Raw genomic sequence first — 20,974 nt, 5'->3', positions numbered from 1 at the left:
CTTCCACAGAAATTGAACTGAAAAATATGGTGCGATTGAAAAAGGTTGTACAGCTGTGCCTAATAAAGTTGACTGAATGTAGGTTTACAAGTATTGGTGTAAAAAGACTTCCTTTTTTTTTAAAAAAAAAAATAAAAATAATATTTGTGTGAGTGTGGACAAGTGTCTAAGACAGACTGAATGTTCAACTCTGTTTGGCTCAAAGCTGGTAGAAAGTTCAGCTGTTGAACTTTAATCCGCGTGCTCAATAAATACATTTAGAGAGCGAGGAAGAAGTCCCTGGGATTTTCAAAGTAAAAGCCCACTGAATGCACTATGGAAAAATGTCTGAACCTTTTGTGTTGACTGTCACATCAATTTAAAATATTTCTAAAGTACCCAAAGTGCTTTGGAGAGAGCACATTTACATTCCAGGTCTCCAAAGAACAAAAACAAAATACACAAGAAGCTGAAAGATGTGTTTTGTTGTATTAAATAATTATTGTTGAAAGTAAAACCCACTAAAATGTTTTCAGAATTTGCAAATTGATGATGATCATTCATGTCATAAATCATGACACACTGTTCTTCCCCACACAAGGTTCTGTTATAAGTTAAAGGTCTTGTTATTGGCATTATTGGCTGTTTTTATGTGGTGTGGTATCAATACTACATTTTCAGTAACACACAGCACTAATTAGAAAGTCTGGATGGTCACTCTAGAGCAGGCCTCAGAGATTTCAAATCTCCACTGATGTATTAAATAATACACATTTGACTGGATTGATAATACCCCAGGGACCAGGTGATAAAAGGAACCGAGATGTCTTGACTGTGGTACTTATGTTACTGCATTAAAGTGGACGGATTATAACCACCTTTTCTGAAAGGTTTTGGCTGTGGATGGGCATGCACAGAATTATATTACTTCTAATTCCTGACCTTGCTCCCTGTCACTTGTAGAAAATGGATGTGAACTTGTTGACGTCACCTTTGAAATGTTTTCCTGCGAGTGTCTTAAGGTTAACCAACGCAGCAGCACTTTAGATTATATTTAGCAAGAAAACAAAAAGCTGAAGAGAGAGCATGTTGAGTACACTGGAAAGATTTGGAACTTTGCTGAGCACAAGGCCCAAAACATGAAGCTCTGATGGGCGAGTAGTTTGTGTCTCTATGAGGGATTGGAACATTGTTACTGCCTACATGTTTAAATTATTCACTCATGCTCACTGGAATGACACTGGCTCCTGGCTATGTCACACCTCACTGGAGTTCAAAGGACCAAATGTCCCACACCCCAAATTTAGATTAAGACAGATTTAATAGTGTCCACGTGTAATAAATTAGCAGGTTTCATTGTTCACCTTCAAGACTCATATTTGTCAATATTGTTAGAGTAAGAAAAAAACAGTTGTTTTACTTGCTACAATGTCCTTATTTGTTTGATTAACAGACTATTTTTGGCTGGGCTCCTCCAAAGCAACCTTATAAATTTATGATACTGAACATTTTAAAACAATTTGTGTTTCAGTGTTGTGTTTTTTTTTTCTAATGGTTATGTTGTTAAATGTCACCTTGGCACACTATAATACTATGTAAAAGTTATATGAGCGCTTTTAAGTAATCAGTATGATTTGATGATTTTTTATGATTATTTCTTAAATTGTAAAATATAAATATCCAGCAGGAGATCCCTAAATTATTTGTCCAAAACTATAAGATGTTTAGTTAAATGTATTGTTGTCTCCGTCAGAGATGGAGAGTAGGCTAGAAACTGCTTTGGCATCATTTGTAAACACACATTTTCTCTTCATTTACTAGTTGGTCTAAATAACTATTGTTGGGTTTATCTAGGCACAAACCCCGCTTGAACACGAGACACTCAATAACTGCACAACAAAACAAGGCAAGACAGAGCTCTTTTGTCTTTGTGGCTCACGAGGAAGTCAGCCCAGGCCTTCACCTGTCCTTAGCCAACTTCAACTGATTCCTTCGCTACAGCCCTTTATATTGTCAGCAAGCAATCATTCATGAATATATGCAATTACAAATACACGTGACATTCTTAAGCAGTCATATCTGAACAACATCAGTGTCTGTATTCTGTGTGTGTAGGTGCATGTAGGTGTGTGTGTTTCCAGCCATACCATACATAGACATACGACCTTTCAATGAACTTAAACTGTGTGTATGAGGTATGCAGAAAAGCAGAAGTAAGTGTCTTGCTAAACTATAAAACAGGAACTTGCATGTCATATCTCAAATGAACATTTAAAGGTGTGAAGTCTTGCACCTCAAGAAACAGAACATGGTGCTTTCAAATGTATAACATAGCTCGTCTCTGCACTAAGCTGCACTCTAAAGAAAGAAAGCACATTTTGTCAGCACAGACACAGATAAAGGAAAATTTAGAAGGTTGAAAATAAATCCTCTGACTGTCTGGCATTTTCTTCATAATGATAGCCATTAGAGGACACATAAAGGCAATGATTATATATCTATATATTTTAGCACAAATGACAATATAAGAAATATCAATTCTAACAACTATAATTATAGAAAAAATAAGGAGTGTATTTTTATCATCATCATTATAATTATAATTATAATTATAATAAATAATTATTATTATTACTTGCTTAAATTTGAAGCAATTATATGATAAAAGGAGATCGCTTGAACGCACCACGGTAATTTGACAGATTTTACATACAGTATTTGAAAGCAGCACAATTGTGTCGACACAGCAGCGTTCAACAGCATTTTAGAAGCAAACAACACACAAAAAGCTAATGTTGGTGAAGAAGAACAGGGACACCGGCCATAGATCTTTTCAGATAGCTGTGACATGGGATTTGTAGTGTGATTATCAGACCAGTGCTTATCAGAGGATCTCTGCTAGCAGTTAGCGACAATTGAAAACCTTTACATCACAGTAGCACTGTTATGCTGCCATCTTTCGGGGAAATTATGTCATTACACCGATATGAGTTTGGGTATAGGTGGATTTTTTTTTTTTTGCTCGTGAGTTTTTGCAAACAGAAATGTCCACGAGCTGCAGTGAGTTAACATTTTACACAAATGTTATTCAAATCCCAGTGTTTGTTTGTTTTTATCACATCTCAGGATTTTAGCCCCATGTCTTAACAACAACGTCCTGGTAACGTTTTTAGTGTTTATTTTAATTTTTATTTGAATCAAAATTAAAATTTTTACAAATGTTTTTAACTTTTTCTTGTTTTTTTTAATGTTTTACAAAATTTCAGTTATGAAGCACTTTGCAACTTTAAGAAAATAGCTATATGAATATAGCAATTTGTAATACAATATTTATATTTTCAATTAACGCTTTATCTGGCAAGGAATCATAAATAGTTACTTGATTTGCATCTTAACAATGACCTTTTTAAGGAGCGATAAAGGGTAACAGTCTTGTAATATCCTCCAGTAACTCTCTAGGGTTGTGAAATTTACCATGTGCAAGCATTTCAAGTTCCCAATAAAAGGTTAAAAGCCGCAAAACAGCAGTCTTAGTAGGTCTGAGATGGTCTGACTTATGTCTTATATTCAAATCGGCACAATGAATGTGATCTCATTAAGTGATAGGCCTGCATATGACTAGGACAATTTTGTAAGTCTCTAATAAAAGATGGGACTGTTTTGGAAAATGGATATGGTTCTAGACATGCACACTTTGAGTCTTAGATCTTTATGATGCCAAAATGCATCAGCAGCTACACTCCCCTGCTGTTCAATTCAATTTTATTTATATAACGCCAAATCACAACAACAGTTGCCTCGAGGCGCTGTTCAAACCTTCTGTTTGCTAAGAGCAGTTGCTCAAAAGGAAGTTGACTTGGAGGGTGATATAAAAGCTTGTTATAGAGAGTGAATGTGCACGGGTTGAACCAAAGTTCAGTACAAAGAATTACTGTCAAACATGAATCATGTAATCATGATCTAGTAGTCCATGAGGATTTTTATAGAGTTGGAAATTAGCACAATAATTCTCCTTTATCTTTCATTTTTTTTTTTTTTTAGTTATATAAGTTCTTCTGTTATACAGAACTGACACCATAAACAATGAAGGCTATTCAAGATGTGTTCCTATTCCCACTAAATATAAAGTTCTGGCCAGGCCCAAACCAGGACTCAGTGACACTGCTGACCTGGAGTTTTGCTGCTCGATGACCAGTGAACAGGGGTTGTTTTTCTTCCTCTCTAGATGGGCTCTTTCTGATTACACAACAGTGTGCACTGAGGCATGTTACAGCACCTCAGGGAAGCTTCTTAACATGTGTTATGTGTTTATGTCTGCTCCCTGATATCTCATAATCTTTGAAGGCTACCAGTGGACATAAACATATGCAAAGAAAGGGCAGATGTGCAGAAAATTGTTAGTGTGGGAAAACTGAAGAGGAAGCGAGCAAACATCTTTGCTATGGCGTGTTTGTTACAAACGACAACAGCAGGCAAGCATGGAGACACATCAATGAGATTTCAGATTCCAGTTTGATTCAGAGCAGCAAGGGACATGATCAGCTTTTATCTTCTGCTCTTCTCTTTTATCTCAGTGCAGGCTGTTTTTTCTAAGACTGTCCATGCACAAGTGTGTGTGTCTGTAGTTTATGGATGTATCTCTGTTTGCATTCTCTTCAAATTGTCTAAATAGTTTTGTCTAAACGTAGATTTAGTGTAGCATGTGGATGGGGCTGCAGTGGTGTCAGCTGAGATGCTGCAACATGTTTTGGCTCTTTTAAGTGTGGCTGCAATGAAGGCTAACTCATGACCAGGCCTGCTGTACAGGTGTGTGAGTGGCTGTGTGTGTTTGTGCACTTGTGACTGTTTCTATCATTTATGTCAATGAACTGTTTGGATATGCTAACACTCCTGGGAGCTTCCACTGCCTGTGTCCTGCACACCACAGTCTTCAGATTGCAGATGGCCTCTGCCAAGGCTGCAGAACATTTGCTCGATATAATGTACTGAATTGACTATATTACTTTTACTCTGAGCACTGCTTCAATGCTGTTTTCACCAAAGAATTACCTGTTTAAAACACTGACATTAGTACTGACTTCATGCACGCAGACTTTAAATAAGAGTCCCACATTAAAGCCTGGAGTTTGACAGCAGTTCAGGAGCTGCAGACTGTGCTGTGTCCATTCCTGTTCACCTTGTATCTCAGACTTTTAGTACAACTCTGGGTCATACCACCTGCAGAAATACTCTGATTATGCAGTGTTGAATGTAATAGTGTTGGGCAGGAGGAGTACAGAGCACTAGTGGATGATTTTGTGGTGTTGTCTTGGGAAAATCATCTGTTTCTGAATGTGAATCGGATCAGAGGACAACTGTGCGACCCGTTCCTGGGAAAGGATGTTGATGTGGGGAAGGAGTACAAGTCCAAGGGGCTGTTGTGGTGAGCACAGCTGTGGACTAAATAAAGTATTTTTCATCTTATTTCATGATCATGTTATGCAAAATTCAAACTGTAGACAACTGTGAGTTGGTTCAAAGCGATTGTAATTCACTTCTTGATAAAGTCACAGCACTGTGCAGAAGTGCTATTTTGCATCAATGAGCCACACTGTCTTGTGATTTTTAAACTGGTCTTGAGAAATAGTTCTCCAGGCTTTCTTTTCATTCTTCTTTGGACATTAGCTGCTTTTTTCACTTATTTTTTTTTTTTGCAACTTTTTTTTTTTTTTTTTTTTAACCTGACCATTTTCAGAGGAATGCTTTTTAAATTTAAGGTATTTAACACTCATCTATGAATCACTAAAGCATAAAAAAGCACCTAACTGAATTGACAAACTGGTGTTGTGTGTACACATAACAGAGAAATTAGCAAACAACTGATTTTAAATTGTATCTCGAAAAGAAATAGTGACACAGAGACATCATTAAATGCACATGTGGTTACTCTACTGCGCTACTATTGCAGATAAAAATGTCAGCAACAAGAGGCCTACTATAATTTCAGCAGCTGGGAAAACAGACTAGACCCCGCTGTTAGTCTATGCCAAGGAAAACACCTGGCCAACTTCTACCTGTTGGGTAGTCGTTAACTTACTTTTGCTGTAAATTAATTACTACATTGAAGTCCTTTCTGTGAAACAGGAAAATGGATGTGCATGTTAAAAAGACACATGAAAGCTTTTTTTCTTTCTTTATTTCATGCTAAATGAACAAACCTTTAGTATATGATGAGGTAAAGTTGACCAGACATATCAGTAGCATAACCCTGGAGATTTGCAGAAATACACAGATTTTTACTCTTTATACACACAACACAGATTAAAAAAAAAAAACTGTTCCCAAACAGAGTATTGTTAGTACTAAAACACGATTGGCTGCCATGAAAACAAAATAATAAAGAACATGGAAACTATCACATTTAAAAATAAATACATGTGTTGTTATGAATGTGGTCATGTGTGAGTGAAAAGCTAATCTGAGGGCACAAGTTGTAAATTTTACTCCTTTTTCCCACATATCTGGGGAATTATCTCATTAATTACAGCAGAACAATGAATTACAATGTTACTAAATAAAAATAAATAATAACAGCAGAAATGGATTTGATTTATGAGGAATAAGTGTGCACATATGATCAAAATCTTTCCTCTGGTAAATGCTGGGCCTGAATACAACTGTAACATACGATAAATTACAAGACAGACAACAGAGTAAGATTGTAAGTGTCATAAACATACGTCTGAGCAGCACGTTCACAAAATAAATAGGTTTACAGTCTAGACTCACAAAGACTAAATAAACTGAAATACAGAGGTCTGCACTGGCAGCTAAGGCTATGATGTTAGATCAGTTATATGAGTGCTACACAGTTTATTAAAGAGTATACTTACAAGCACCGCATGAACAGTATGAGGTGATAACGGGAAGTTAGTTTTATGAAACATGCCTCTTCGGTATTTATAGAGTCTGTTGGTAAAACACACCAGTCTGCCTATTCACTGCATCAGGCAGCTGGAACTTGGCAGGAAGTCCTGGACGTAAGTGACTGCCGCTTTGGAGAGATAGGTCATGGTGCCATAGCTACCACTAGGAGCGCTGTCGTAGAAAAAGTTGCAGATTCCGGTTGCTGGGTCCTTCTCAAGGAAATACTCACTGGCGCCGTGGGATTTCTAAAGATGAAGAGGTAACGCAGAGTGAAGCCCAGTGAACAAATACTTGCAACAGACCAAAAACCTTTCTCTGTTAGTACCTGGTCACTGAGGAAAAGGTCATTGGCCAAATGCAACACGCGGTCCACGTGGATGATGCCGCCGATGTTGTCCACGTCTACGTCCGCTATCAGGCCCACAACCATCACAGTCTCCACTAGCAGCTGCCGGTACTCTGGCTGTGGGACGTGGTTCAGCACAGATTCAACCTGCACTGCAAACTTAATCTCTCCTGCTGTCATCTACACAGAAAACACAGAATTTAAACACACACATATGCAGGAAGTCCAAATCTGCAGCAGGTCTGCAAGTATCTACCTCTCTTGTGGTAGAAGAGGGCAACACGTATCCGTCGATGGACAGACCGTGGCACTTCTGCAGGATCTTCCACACCTTTTGGTAGAAACCCATAGGTACTCTGTTGATGGCACCATCTAGCCTGCGTCTCCTCAGCCACTGACCTTGCCTCTCCTCCCAGTGCAGCTGACCGTCTCCTGGACAAGTGCTCACGGGGACAGCATTCCACTGGGAGTGGAAGGGCTGCTGCAACGCTGTGGCGAGGCAAAACATGTAAAAAAGGTTGAAATATTGGAGCATTTTTTTGTCTCACCAATCCACAAAATAATAGCTTTTCCACCTTTCATGCAGTTATCCATGCATACTGACACTCTATCAAACTTGGCAACAAAGCACTTTAGTATATATGCTGAAGGACAAGGCTGCTATCACTCTGTTATTGACAAATACTCCTAAGAGCCTACTAACTAGTGTTGTAGCTGTAGTAACAGCCTGATATAGCTTGTGCCTTCACTAATTATCTTCCAACCAGAAAGGACACTGTATACTGTTGCAACAGCTGCCACATTGCTTCATTATGATAAACACACCCAGGGTTATTTTTGTCAAGCTATTATAAATGCAGACATCTCCCAGACCCAGAGATTTATGAACACAAGCTACCCCAGGCTTCGGCCACAGTAGAGCCCGTGCTGATATGAGATGAAACAACAATGTTGTTTTAGCTGAACATAATGCAAAGAATTGGAATCTTGTCTTGATATGTACTGTTTCATCATTTATAAATAGATGAAAGTTATCAATCAAGCTCTAACACACTATACTTGTTAGTTGGGTACATTTGTGAGCGATTGTGTTCTCATTAAAACCGTTGTTAATAATAATAGATGACAAAATAACATCATCCTCATCCTTAAATAAGTAAAGCCACGAGTAAAGTGTAAGATATCTACATAAACTATGAAATCTGAATGGACTTTGCTTGGTCTACACATACTTCCTATTGCAACCTTAAAACAAATAAGCTGATATGAAGCAGGCGGGTGAAATGGTTTACCGTGAGCGAGGAGATGTGACATTGCTACTCAAGGAAAAACCGCCACTGAAGATCTACACATGGATATGGATGACAGATGACAGAGAAGAGTTTGAGATGGTTCACACGGCTGTCACACTGCAAATATGATGGCGCTGGAGCCACACAGAGCATGGGCATGGGTAAAATTACAACAGAGCTGCGAAAATCAGCACACGAGAAAGACTGCTGTAAGCAAAATGATAGCTGGACAGGGCTGATCACAACAGAAATCCTTTAACAAACCATGCCAATCCATGACCAAATGCTATAACAAGATGGGTTATGGGGGGTTCTGGACTGGTTCATCAGTTATCTGAAGTCTTGTTCTCCTACTGTCATGGGATGGGATGAGAGTCGCTCCAGCTATGGATTTAGACTGATTTAGTCATTTAGACCAAGGTCAGAAAAAGTCACATGCTAGATATTATTAAAGCCAACCCACACTTGTAGGGCGAGAGTCATCCAGCTGCAAAAAGAGAAGAACAGTGTCATTATATAGATAGATAGATAGATAGATCGATAGATAGAAAGGCACTTGAAGCAGATGATATATATATATACATACTTAAATTACAATACTTAAAATTCTATGTCCTATTATTTCCCACCTGTTTTATCTCACTCTTTAGCTTGTGTATTCCTGTGCGTTCAGTCTTTGTAGCTCCCGTGTGACCTAGTTCATGGATGGATATCGCAGGGCTAGTGGCTGTAGACTGGATTGGGCGCACTGATGAAAAGAAACAAGAGTCACAGATCAAAGATTCTGGATTGTTTAGGGGGAAGTCAAATACATTTTTTCCTGATTAATCATTTTAAGTAACAAGGTTCATGATCTGGTGTAGAATACATAGACTCTGTGTGAGAGCCACAAAATATATGTCCATGATTATTAAAAGGTGTTCAGCTGTTCCTGAGGGATAAGGGATGGATGCGTGAGGGAACAACAAAACTCACTGCTTCTCTCCACCCCAAATTCTTTGCCACTGAGGATGTGATGCAGTAGGTTCTTCATGCCAAATGGACTCAGGCTCATCAAACTCTCTGACGCCTCCTCCCCTACAAAGACGTTGCAAGCCTTTCATATTGCACACTCTGCAGACTTAATTCCTTTGCTCATCCACTCAGTTATGCGTGCATGTGTATGTGTACGTTGTGTTTTGGTGTTTTTTTCCTACCAGAACAGTGCAGGCTACGAGCTAACTCAGTGGCCATCACTTGCATGATGAGTCCTATCCTGAGTCTGAGCATGTCCCCGAACAGAGCGGGCTGGGAGCGCACATACATGGCTAGATACACCATAATTTCCTACACGACAGACACACACAGTTCAGAGCTGTAAGATCAGCGTGTGGAAAAAGTCATCAAACAGTCCAAACAGTGACTGACTTACCTGAGTGAGCACTGCTACACTTATGTCCTGACCACTGGCTTCGTAGATGAGGCTGTTTAACTCATCCGGAGGAAGAGGGCTGAACAGAATCAGGACAGAGACCTTGGATTATTACTGGAAAATTTCTTCAGCCACACTGTTTTACTGCAATAACGGCTTACACTGTGATCACTCTTTCCCTGGGTTGAGGAGGTAGACCTACAGTCAGCTGCTTGTGATGGGAAATCAGATCTGTGCAGGCCTGCAGAAAAGACAAATACATGTGGAATGAATTATTAATAAATGGTCATGGACACTGTTGATCCTGTTCAAAACACACCTATTAGGAACTTCCTAATTCTTACTTGCAGCATGAGTGAGTGACTGAAGCTGTTTGTAGCAGGAGGAATAGGGTAGGTCAACAAAGAGACAGCAATGATTCAACAACACTGGATCAGAACAGAGTCCAGATATCTGATCACAGTGACTGAGCCACATGGAAGATACCAATGACACAGCTAAAGACTGAATATATAAGTATACATGATTTATGGTACATGTTTGTAAGGTCAATTTGTGGCTACATGTGGAATGGCATCATCATGCTGTTGGTGGTAGTGCTGTCTTACTACTTAGTGGTGTTTAAATCAAGCACATAATCTCTGCTGCAAGTTGCTGACACACTTCATTTAAAATAATCTCTAACCAGGTGCTAAGCCACCTTTTTCCTAAGACACTGACCTCAGCGAGGACCTCCACCCTCTTGCGCAGTATTCCAGAGATGTACCTAATGAGCCCCCACTCTTTGCAGGCTCCGGCTTCTACGTACAGCTCCTCCAACAGTGATCGCACGCTGACCCCACCCTGCCCAGGACCTGACAACTCCACCAGCCAATCAGCTCCTCTGCTCAAGAGAACAAAAACACAGGATGGGCAATTACAAAAGCAGCATTTTTAATCAAACGTTTGCTCTACTTTTGTCTTGATGATCATACTTCATCACATAGAGAATGTAGAGGATGTCAGCCTGGTCCTGAAGAGTGGGGCATTCTTTTAGCTGCCTGACCAACGCTGCAAAGTCTGTGTTGCCCTGAGAGTCTCGAGGCAGGTGAAGATCAGCAGCAGAGTGTGGCTAGTAAAGGAAAAGTGCCAGGGTTAGACAAATGTACTCACAGCAATACTGAAGTCATGAGAGAAATGAGTTGGCTGGTGGAAGGATATGCTCTGTCTACCTTGTGCTGTTTCGCCTGTGGGCCGTGCTGAGGATGAGGAACATCAAGAAGGTTGAGAGATTTGCGATGTTTGCTCTTGACCGGAGTCACAGGCAGATACATGGAAGACTCTGAGAATATGTTTCATTAAAACAGAGCATTAAAAAGAGAGTCTCTGCTTTTTAACACACTGGCAGCTTATTACAAAAGAATGCCTTTTAAGGTCTCTGCTTTGCTGTTAAACAGGGAGGATATCTTTGATTATTACTGGATTATTATTAGAAAATTCATTCAATCACAGTTTTTACTGCAGTAACAGCTTGCACTGTGATGACTCGGTCCTTGAGTTCAGGAGGTAGACCAGACCTTTGCAGGTTTGACAGGCTTGACAACGGCTTAGTGTCTTGACAAGATTTGGCGAGTTTTGTCACTTTGATGTCAAAAAATCTAACATCAATCTTATTATATCATTACAGACTGCTTATAAAAGATGGATGTGCTAGGAGGGTGAAGCCAGTGCTTGAGTGCCATAAACCTGCTGTCTCTCTAATGGCCAGCAGGGGGCGAAACACAATTGAACTAATTGTAATGACGTTCACGAGAAAATTACCCAAGTCCTTGCTTAATGTGTGACCTCAGTAAACATTTTCAGTCACACTGACACCGTGCTTGTCTCAGATAAACAAAACAACCAAAATGCTCAAGACAAGGCTTCACAAACCAATTGGTGGCATCGTGGTGACCACATCCATCTTTTAAATACACATTATGGTTAGTATATCTGCACTAGCATGAAAACTAGCATGGTCATTACATTGTTGAGAAACTCACTGGGAACGTTCAGGCCCTGGACCTGCGCCATAAAAGACAGGATGTCTCTTGTGGTATGTTCTGGGACTGAAGACGTGGTGCTGCCCCTCTGGATGGGAGGAAGATGGCACTTGGTGGTGGTGCTGTGAAGGAGCTGGGTGAGGTACTGGTCAAATACATCTTTTGAGTCCTCTAGAGTTAAAAAGAATTGAACCATGTTTACACACAGGACAAAGTAATCGTACCACTCAACTGCTGTACAGTCTTGGACAATTAGTAATTACCCGAGGGACCACAGGTATTATACTCCTCTCCATATCCATCATCGCCTTCATCCTCAAGTAATATGTCATCATTCTCTTCATCCAGGAAGCTGAGACGAGTGTGAAACGAAGTGGTCTGGACACTGGAGACGTCTGACATCTGCACCCTGTAGTGGTCAGCCAAAGTACTCAGACACAAACTTTTCTCTAATCACAAAGTTCACATCATCTGTTGTTTTAAGTTAGAGGGAAACAAACCTCGCTCCAGCAAAATAGCCATCCTGCAGTTTCCTTAGAGTTGATAGGATACATGAATCAATTGTTTCTCCATCCTCATCTAGACAGAAAAAAGATGGACATTCATCAGGTAAAAAATTAGGAGCTACTCACAGTTCATGTGTTCAGCAGTGTCATCTCCTGTTTGAACATGCAGTCTAAACATCTAAGTTTATTTTTTATATTAGCTAAAAAATACAGTACATTCTTAATTGTATTATGTAGAACAATTACAGACTGATATGATTTGGTTATTACCCAGCATGCTACGGGTGATTGGGAATGTGAGCGTGGGACGTCCTGTCATCCTCCAGCAACAAGAGAGATAGGCCAGCTCGGTCCGTAACATCTCCACAATCATCTGGTTGTCCAGAGCCAGATAGAAATGGTGCTGATCCAGAAACTGAACAAAGGGAGCCCAAGCAGAAATAAAGAAATTCAAATATTTATTGTTCAATCATTAATGTTAATGTGGTTAACATAACAAGGTTACAGCGTGCCCTAGTTTTACCTGAGGGGTGAATATGTAAGAGCGATTTCGGATCTCGTAGAATTTGGATGTTCCCAGGACACCAATGTGTCTGTACGGCCGCCCACTCAGATTCAGCTTCTTGCTGTTCCCTGTGGCAGAGACACCAGATGGTACTCTTATTTATTTTAATATGAACTCACATGCACAGCTGTACACTGTAAGGAAAAGAGTGCTTGTTTACCCAGTCTAACATAGACATGGCTCAGGATGCGAGCTGGCATGACCCTGATGGGCAGAACTTCTGCCATCGTCTGTACCTCGATCCCCAGATCTCTTAACAACTCCTGGATCTCCTCCGACTCTGCTAGAACACAAACTAGAAAAAGAAAATGTATAAAAAGCAATTTAGATATTAAAAAGGTTGGTAGTTCAATACCTGGCTGCTCCAGTCTGGATGCCAAATATCCTTGGGCAAGTTACTAAACCCAAGTTGCTCTCTGATGTCTTTACTGGAGTGTGAATGTTAGATAAAAAAAGCATTTAAGCATAAAAAGGTGCTTGTATGAATTGGTGTTGACATTGGTGTGTACAAAAGAATATGCTGACATCAGAACATCAGAAATGACTAATCTCAGAAATGTGACATTTGGTACTGAAGCTGAAAGTCCCTCTATTTTCAAAGCAGTGTTTAGTTAATATCTGACTTTAACTCTCAGCCCATATTAATTGTTTCCTACAAATTAATCACCAACCTTGTACCACCACATCTGGTTTGAAGCTTGTAGAGAATCTCCTGTTGAGCGGATCTATCTCTCCTGGTGCTAAAAAACCCTTAATCCGAAAAGAAAAGGCAAGACGAAGCAGAAGATTTATAACATTCGTTGAATGCTTATAAGTAATAAAAGCAAGGTGGGTTTTATGTATTGAATTTCTGTTAGTAACATCTACTAGAAGTATTCTCATCATCATTACTTACAATACAACTACAGCATCATTACTAATTTGTGACATTATCTAAATATCTGCAATAAACACAGTAATAACAAACAGTTGCCTTGTGGCTAGCTATCATTTAAGGTGTATAGCTCAGGACCTACCTCAGCCACAAGGGACCCCAAGATGTAGAGTGACTGTCCCCACATGTGTGGCAGCTGGCCCATGGCTACCCTGTCTACTGAGTGAGGATTGCTATACTCCTCCTCAACCTGCAAGAGGTGGTAGCTTAATAAACAGATATATACACTGAAACAGTCCAGGTAAACAGAACAACAGATTGACAATGTATGAGTAAAATTAGCAAAAAAAAACCCCCTAGGTGAACAAAACTACAATTTTATAGAATATAAGTGATGACAAAAACAGGGCAAAGAGTATTAACCACAGCAATTAGCTAATTAGCAAATGCTAATATGCTAATGTTCACTAATTAGCTAATTGCTGTGGTTAATTAATTTTTCACTTGTTTAAAATTTGTCGTTAAACAAAGTTTAATGACTTCTACAAACTATTTTGTGAAACAAGAATAAAACAAATAGTAAATATATAAATAAAATAATAATAAATAAAACTAATTTTTTTGACACAACTGTTTTTTTTTACCTTTTAATTTTTAGAAGACACTGCAACTAATTATGGTTAAACTTGATACTGAAAAACATAAAATAATACACTACAATAGCATTGCACATGTAAAAGCTGCTCCTATGTCATATGTGTCATATTACAACAGACATTTTGAAAGTATTCTTCATGAAAGACTCAATTTCGTATCTTCTATTAAGTTTCTTTAGACTAATTTACAGCACAATCTTGAGTCCCCCTCAGTTCGTATATTTCACTAGGAAAATGGGAAATAGGTGCAGTGATTTAACTGAAATATATGCCAAAGAAATGTAGTAGTCAAAAAAGAGTTTGCACATTTCTAATAAGCTTCTTTTGTCCTCCCAGATAGTAACAAAATGCTTCAAGATATAATTTATCTTTTGTCTGTTATGTGTTGATACAACACTGGTTCATCCCTTGAGTTATTTGCCGTTTTATGCCAGAATGATTCACAGGTCAGTAACAACAAACCATGAAAAGCATTTCTCTGAAAATGGTCAAGTATGAGGACTGGAGTGAAAAAGAGAGGACGCCAATGACCAAAGACAAACTTGAAAGATCTTCAGAAAGCTTAGAGAATTACTGCTCAAGACCACTTGAAAAAATTACAAGTCGAACAAAACATAAAGCAATGAAAGGTGGATTAAGTCAGACCATGCCACAATAATGTAGCCCTTACTATGAGAACGGGTGCATATATCTGTCAAAATGTGGGACTATGTTTACAAATGGCTGTAATTCCTACATAGCTAATGCAATATTTTTGTTAATACTCTTAAAAACCACATTCATTTTAAAATATAACCCATACTATGGTGGTGTTCAGAGGTAAAATTATTTTTAAAAATGCATCACTGTCCAAATTTATGGCACTAACTGTATGTTGTGCTTTCCTGAGTCTAGGATACCTTGTCAGGAGGAACAGAATAAAGTTCAGGCACCAACTTAATGCCATTCTTCCCTCTGATTAAAACACCTCCAGTGCTTCACGGTACTCTTGCACCTGTGAAAAAGCAAATTTGTTGTTATTGTTAAAAAGCCATATCCAAAGTGACTCAATGATTGTGTGAGTACAGCAGAAAGTGCATATGAACCAGTGTATTTGGTTGCTTTACCTGAACTTGATCACCAGCAAAAATACCATCCAGGATGAGGTAAGTCCAAAACACAGGCCACTCACACTCGATATTCTCAAATAGCTTCAGCTCAGCAGGATCATAATGCAGCCGAGATGGATCCTAGCGAGAAAGATCAAGAGCTTACATAAGCTTTCCTGCAAAAAACATAAAAATCTATACTCTTCACTAAAAAAAAGAGCACCTCCTCCCTGGGTTCACTGCTGTAATGCATTTACATGTCCCATGAGCCTTAATACTAGAATATATCACCTCTTTGGGACAACGATATCCGTCCCTGATAAAGCGACAGCAGCCATAGCGACCCTGAAATAAAGCAAAGAGTAGAATTTAAAGAGCGCAGGTCAAAATACCAAACTACATACTTTTCCTTGGCAGAAATGTCCAGCTTGCTTATGCTTTGACTTCACCTGCAGTTTGCTTATGATCTCTGACTTCGTCACAGCCACCAGGTCAGCATCCTCCACAGCAAACGCAGGGAAAGAAGTGATGGACAGAAGACCAGCATCTATTTCCTTTGAAGTTGAAGCTCTTGGCAGCATGGAGCACAGAATAGACTGAAGGGGAAAACAGCACGCTGAATACAAGAAGGACAAACAGAGGTGATGCTACCATAGCTAAGGGCTAATTAAAATGATACCTGACAGTGTTCGACTTCATCAGGCAACACATGGATGACTGACTTGACCCTCCGTGAGCACCAAACAGATCCAGCTCATCTATAGCCTCAAGCGCTGCCTGCAACGTGCATACGCAGATTAATCCCTATATCCATGAATGGACAGTACAGTGTATCATAAATGCTGATAATTATTAAATAACACGTAGCCTTTGTACCTTAGCCATTCCTACAGAGCTGGCATTGAGCTCAGGAATGCCCTGGTTAGTCTTGTCACCTCGTTCCCACATTCCATAGTCCTGCAGTGGTAAAAATGGTCATGGCTTCATTTCTTTAGGCAACTGTCCAGGACTGAAACTCATCATGGCACTGAAAAGCCTATTCCACTGATTTATCATTCAACTATGATAACAGAAACAAAAAAAAAAAACCTCTGACTTTTTACTACTAATTCTTCTTTCATTCATTGTTTCAAAAACCTGTGGATACACTACCCTGAAGTCAGTCCAAAACCCAGAAGTGTTTCCAAACATCTGGACGTGTTACAGTAGAAGACTCGACATGCACATATTTTGGGAGCAGCTTTTATTCTGTGTCTTTTCATTTAACTACTCATATGTCACACTCCAGACACCACATACCCAAACAAGACCTCTAAAAATATTACCCACCGCTACTTTGTAGGCAGCCTCTATGTAGAAGACCAAGTTTTGGACGAAGGCTACCTCGTCCAGGTTGGAAATGATACGAAGACCTGCGGGATGAGATAACAACTCATGTTCAGTGTTCAGTAGCTGTTTTAACAAAGGAAAACTCATTCTTTAATAATATGATGTTACAACACCAAGGCAAAGAAAAGGCAAAAATTATATATATGTACATTAAAAAAAAGCAGTCTGCATCGCTATTGTACCTGAGGCTGTCATCTGTGCCAGCATCAGCAGGTAAATCGAGGTGGCGTCCACCTGGAGATGACCCCACTGATCATCCCTGACCACTGTGGCACAAGTGGGAGTATCATATTTGGCATGCAAGCAATCCTTTGTACTCTGGGTGTGTTTGAACTTCTCCACCTTGGCCACCTGGAGACACATGACCAAAGACTCATTGTTTCTTGTCTATAGCTTTAGCTAAGTTTATAATGAGTTTCCTCATAAGCTAATCAGCAACGTCAATAATTTCACAGTACAAAGCGACGTCATCAAGTTGTTTGTTTTGTTTACCCAGCAGTCCAATACTCAAACCCAGGGTATATCTTACCTGTCTCATCATGCACTGCAGAAGCCCCTGCATCAGTTTCACGACACTCTGCCAGCAAACAAAAACAGCTCTATCAGTAAACGGCAAAATCTCACCGTGATGCAATTTACTTTCTATTTCTAGCAAGCTAGAAAGGAAACAGCTACAATAATCTCTTGTGGCTCTATGTATTTATTCTCACATTTCCCACAAGAACTCGTGGAGGGCGGCTCGAGACTTTTGCAATATGCTGTATTTTATCACACAGGTTAGCAAATTTATCAGCTTGGACTATTAAACAATGACTCAAAGTTACAAGAGCTAAAATGTACTTAATAATTTCTAACAGAACTATGAATTGGGGTTTTTTCATACACATTAGATAATTTTTAGCAATTCTTTTAGTGAATCTCAATCAGGAGCTTTTATCAGTGCTGGCCTGATTTTAAAGTTAGATATTATAACACCTTACTCTATAATTAGGGGCAGAGTGGTACTTGTTTATTGATGGCACTCAGTACATCCACTGTAGGTTTGCATGTATGGGTGAAAGCCTGTGCATGTTCAGTGCATGTTATGCCAGAGTGAAATAATCCTTTCCTCTTTCTTTAATCCTCTTTTTTCCTAAAGCCTACTAAAACATTACGATCGCAGTGCTGACCAAAACAAATGTGATTCTTTTATATTCCCTTTCAAGCTATTTAAGAGTAAAACAATATTTTCTGTTGAGCTAATGTGATACTTTAGCTTAACTAAAGCCCACATTCATTAAAGTTTTCCTAAGTTTTGCTATCCTCAAATATTTAACCCGTCATAACTGAAAGAATGCACAGGCCCCTTTTTTACTCGCTCTATTTATGTTGCAAACACACCTGCTCCAGTTCGTAAGCTTTGGCCTTGTCTTCATCGCGGTCTGCATTCTTCCGGTAGGCCATACCCAGCCCCCACACCGCCAGGACACTGTAGACATTATCCCTCACCCAGGCGTCCTTCTTCTGCGCACTGGCAGGAAGAAGTCCTGTCACTGGGTTCTGAAACCAAGACACATGTGACATGTTAACCAATAGTAAAGACAGGGGTGGTATGAAGGATACAGTTGTGGTCAATAGTTTACCTGCACTCATCATGAGCCTGAATGTGATCATAATTGTGATTTAGGTTGGGTTTTTTTCAGAGTTGAATGATTGTACCACGAACACAAATCTTTAACATTTCTGAGGTCTGAGGTCAGGAAGCCCATTACAGAAGCTCCATTCCAAAACCAATTCTGGTGTGTTTGGGATCATTGTCCTGTTGGAAAACCCAACAGTGTCCAAGTTTCAACTTTCTAGCTGTTGATCTGACGTGAAGCTGAAAATTTTGAAGATAGTCATCCTTCATTATTCCATCCACTTTGTGCAATGCACCAGTATCATAAGCAGCATTATAGCTACAGAGCATGATGCTACCACCACGCTTGACAGTTTGTAAAGTGTTCTTAGGTTTGAAAGCCTCAGCTTTACTCTCCCAAACATACATTTTGCCATTGTGTCCAAACAGCTCAATCTTTGTCTCATCTGACCACAACATTTTTCTCCAGAGAGTATTTGATTTGTCCATGTGGGCTGGTGCAAATTTCGGTCAAGCTTGAAGGAGCAGGAGCTTTTTTCTATAATCCATGTGTGAAAGATCCACGACAGATACACAGCTGCAGCTTTTTAGCTAGCAGCTGAACACTCCACCAACGACTACAACACACAGACAGGACCCAATACACACTTTAAGCCAACGAGGCGTGATTCTTCTTCACCTATCACAGAATCATAGCTATTATTCTTATATGTGTTATTGTGATCTCCTATGAGCAGAGCTGAAAATGAATGGAAGCATGGTCCCGCTGGTTACAATTCAAACTGAAATTGTTAAAAAGTATCAGAATCCTTTCACTGAAAGTTACTAAAAGTTAATGTGTGCCCAGTAATAATAATACAGCAGTTGCAGTTTATATTTGGAGGAGCCTGAGACATCATTGTGTCACCCTCCTCTCTCACGAAACATATACCCCGACATGTCAGTACATGCTATGCGTGGAAAGCTGATGCCGTTTCCTATCAGCTGAGTACTCTCTGGGTCACAGTTTAGCATAGACAGCTGTTGATGGTGCCTCATGTGAGCTCAAGAGCCAGTAGATAACAGTACATAGCTTTCCAGTCCTCAGCCTGTTCCAGTGCCTGAACTTTGCCCACACTTTGTTTATTTCTGTGCAGCTCACTTTTGGCTGAACCCTAACCTATATGGGCTACAAAACATGTCCATACCTAGCATGCTTCTGAAGGAGAAATCAAGGATATGTGCATAACTGAAATCCATAACACTGGGTCCTGGTGTTGTCTCGTTTGAAGTTTGCATGACTTAAACGTTCAAATGGACTATAGTGTCCAAAATAATGTATGACAGTATTTCATATACAACCACGTACATTCTGCAACATCTAAACTAGTACACAGGTAGTGACGCATCAATAACTGTAATCACAGTATGCAACATACTTCATTTTGAAATAAGTGCTTCCACATTTAGATCTTGAGTTATTGCTTCATTCAAACGTTTCTCAATAACATTGCGAAAAAAGTGGCCCTCACTCCCTTTTCCTGCCAAAAAACGAAAATCCACCTTTGCGGAAGTGCTCCAGCTTTACTGCGCTGCCTCGTCTCTGGTGTATGTCTGGACTCACCTGATGGCACAGGATAGTCTCCTGGACCAGCCGGGCATAGCCGTCCAGCCGCACTCCTGAGTTACTGCGACTCCTCATCCTCTCTGATCACTGCACACACAACAACAGTTTAAGTCTCAGCGACCGCTTAAAACTCGGTATTTGCTTGTTTGTAAACGAAGCTTCGAACACCACCGGCTCTCGCTTAATAACTTAGGTAGGCTGTCTTACCAGGCAGCGACCCATCCTCCCAGTACTGTTTCGCCGACTCGATCCCCGCAGAGGCTGCTCTGCTAGCGCTCGCTAGCCGGGTAGCATCCAGCTGTTTTTTGACAATATCAACATGTAACATTAAGCTAGCAGCATAAATTTTCAGGCACACACGACCACACGGCCCGGTCAAAGTGCCTAATAAGACGAGTCAGGGCTCGCAGAGGACAGGACGTGAGGTCTCACAAACACAGAGAGGCCGGAGGGCAGAAACGTCTGTGAGCGATTGTACATCCAATCTGTAAAAAAAACAAAAACATTGTGTTCTTGTTGTTTCCCTGCTCGCCGACAGGGGGCGCCAGATCACTTTCGTTCCTTCTACTCCAAGGCTTTAAGCCTTAAGCGTATTCTCTTTATTTAGAAATGGGGAAAACTGACCGAGTATCCTGCTAGTTTATATGGCTTGTTTCATAAACATTAGATTTATTACATGTACTGTTGGGTTTTTGGGGGTTTATATTTTATATACAA

The 20,974-nt window shown here is 39.8% G+C and overlaps 1 protein-coding gene across 1 annotated transcript; it reads right to left on the bottom strand.

The window, feature by feature from the left end:
- Positions 1-6,137: 6,137 nt before the first annotated feature.
- LOC120438332 (phosphorylase b kinase regulatory subunit alpha, liver isoform-like) lies at positions 6,138-20,753 on the bottom strand. The gene is given in 34 exon segments (XM_039608757.1): positions 6,138-7,130; positions 7,211-7,411; positions 7,488-7,684; positions 7,687-7,720; positions 9,153-9,271; positions 9,499-9,600; positions 9,720-9,849; positions 9,935-10,013; positions 10,096-10,175; positions 10,655-10,817; positions 10,909-11,045; positions 11,146-11,255; positions 11,956-12,126; positions 12,219-12,364; positions 12,456-12,534; positions 12,732-12,876; positions 12,985-13,094; positions 13,187-13,321; positions 13,698-13,776; positions 14,043-14,150; positions 15,456-15,526; positions 15,529-15,550; positions 15,663-15,785; positions 15,936-15,989; positions 16,094-16,240; positions 16,324-16,370; positions 16,373-16,421; positions 16,521-16,601; positions 16,974-17,056; positions 17,216-17,384; positions 17,563-17,610; positions 18,414-18,572; positions 20,255-20,344; positions 20,465-20,753. Coding segments are annotated over 33 exon segments (3,630 nt in total). The 5' UTR covers positions 20,333-20,344; positions 20,465-20,753; the 3' UTR covers positions 6,138-6,956.
- Between the last annotated feature and the right edge of the window lie 221 nt (positions 20,754-20,974).

The sequence above is a fragment of the Oreochromis aureus genome, linkage group 1 (genome assembly GCF_013358895.1).
Source record: "Oreochromis aureus strain Israel breed Guangdong linkage group 1, ZZ_aureus, whole genome shotgun sequence".
NCBI classification, from domain to species: Eukaryota; Metazoa; Chordata; class Actinopteri; order Cichliformes; family Cichlidae; genus Oreochromis; species Oreochromis aureus.
Note: the sequence above shows the minus strand (reverse complement) of the source record. Positions and strands in the feature narration are given on the sequence as shown.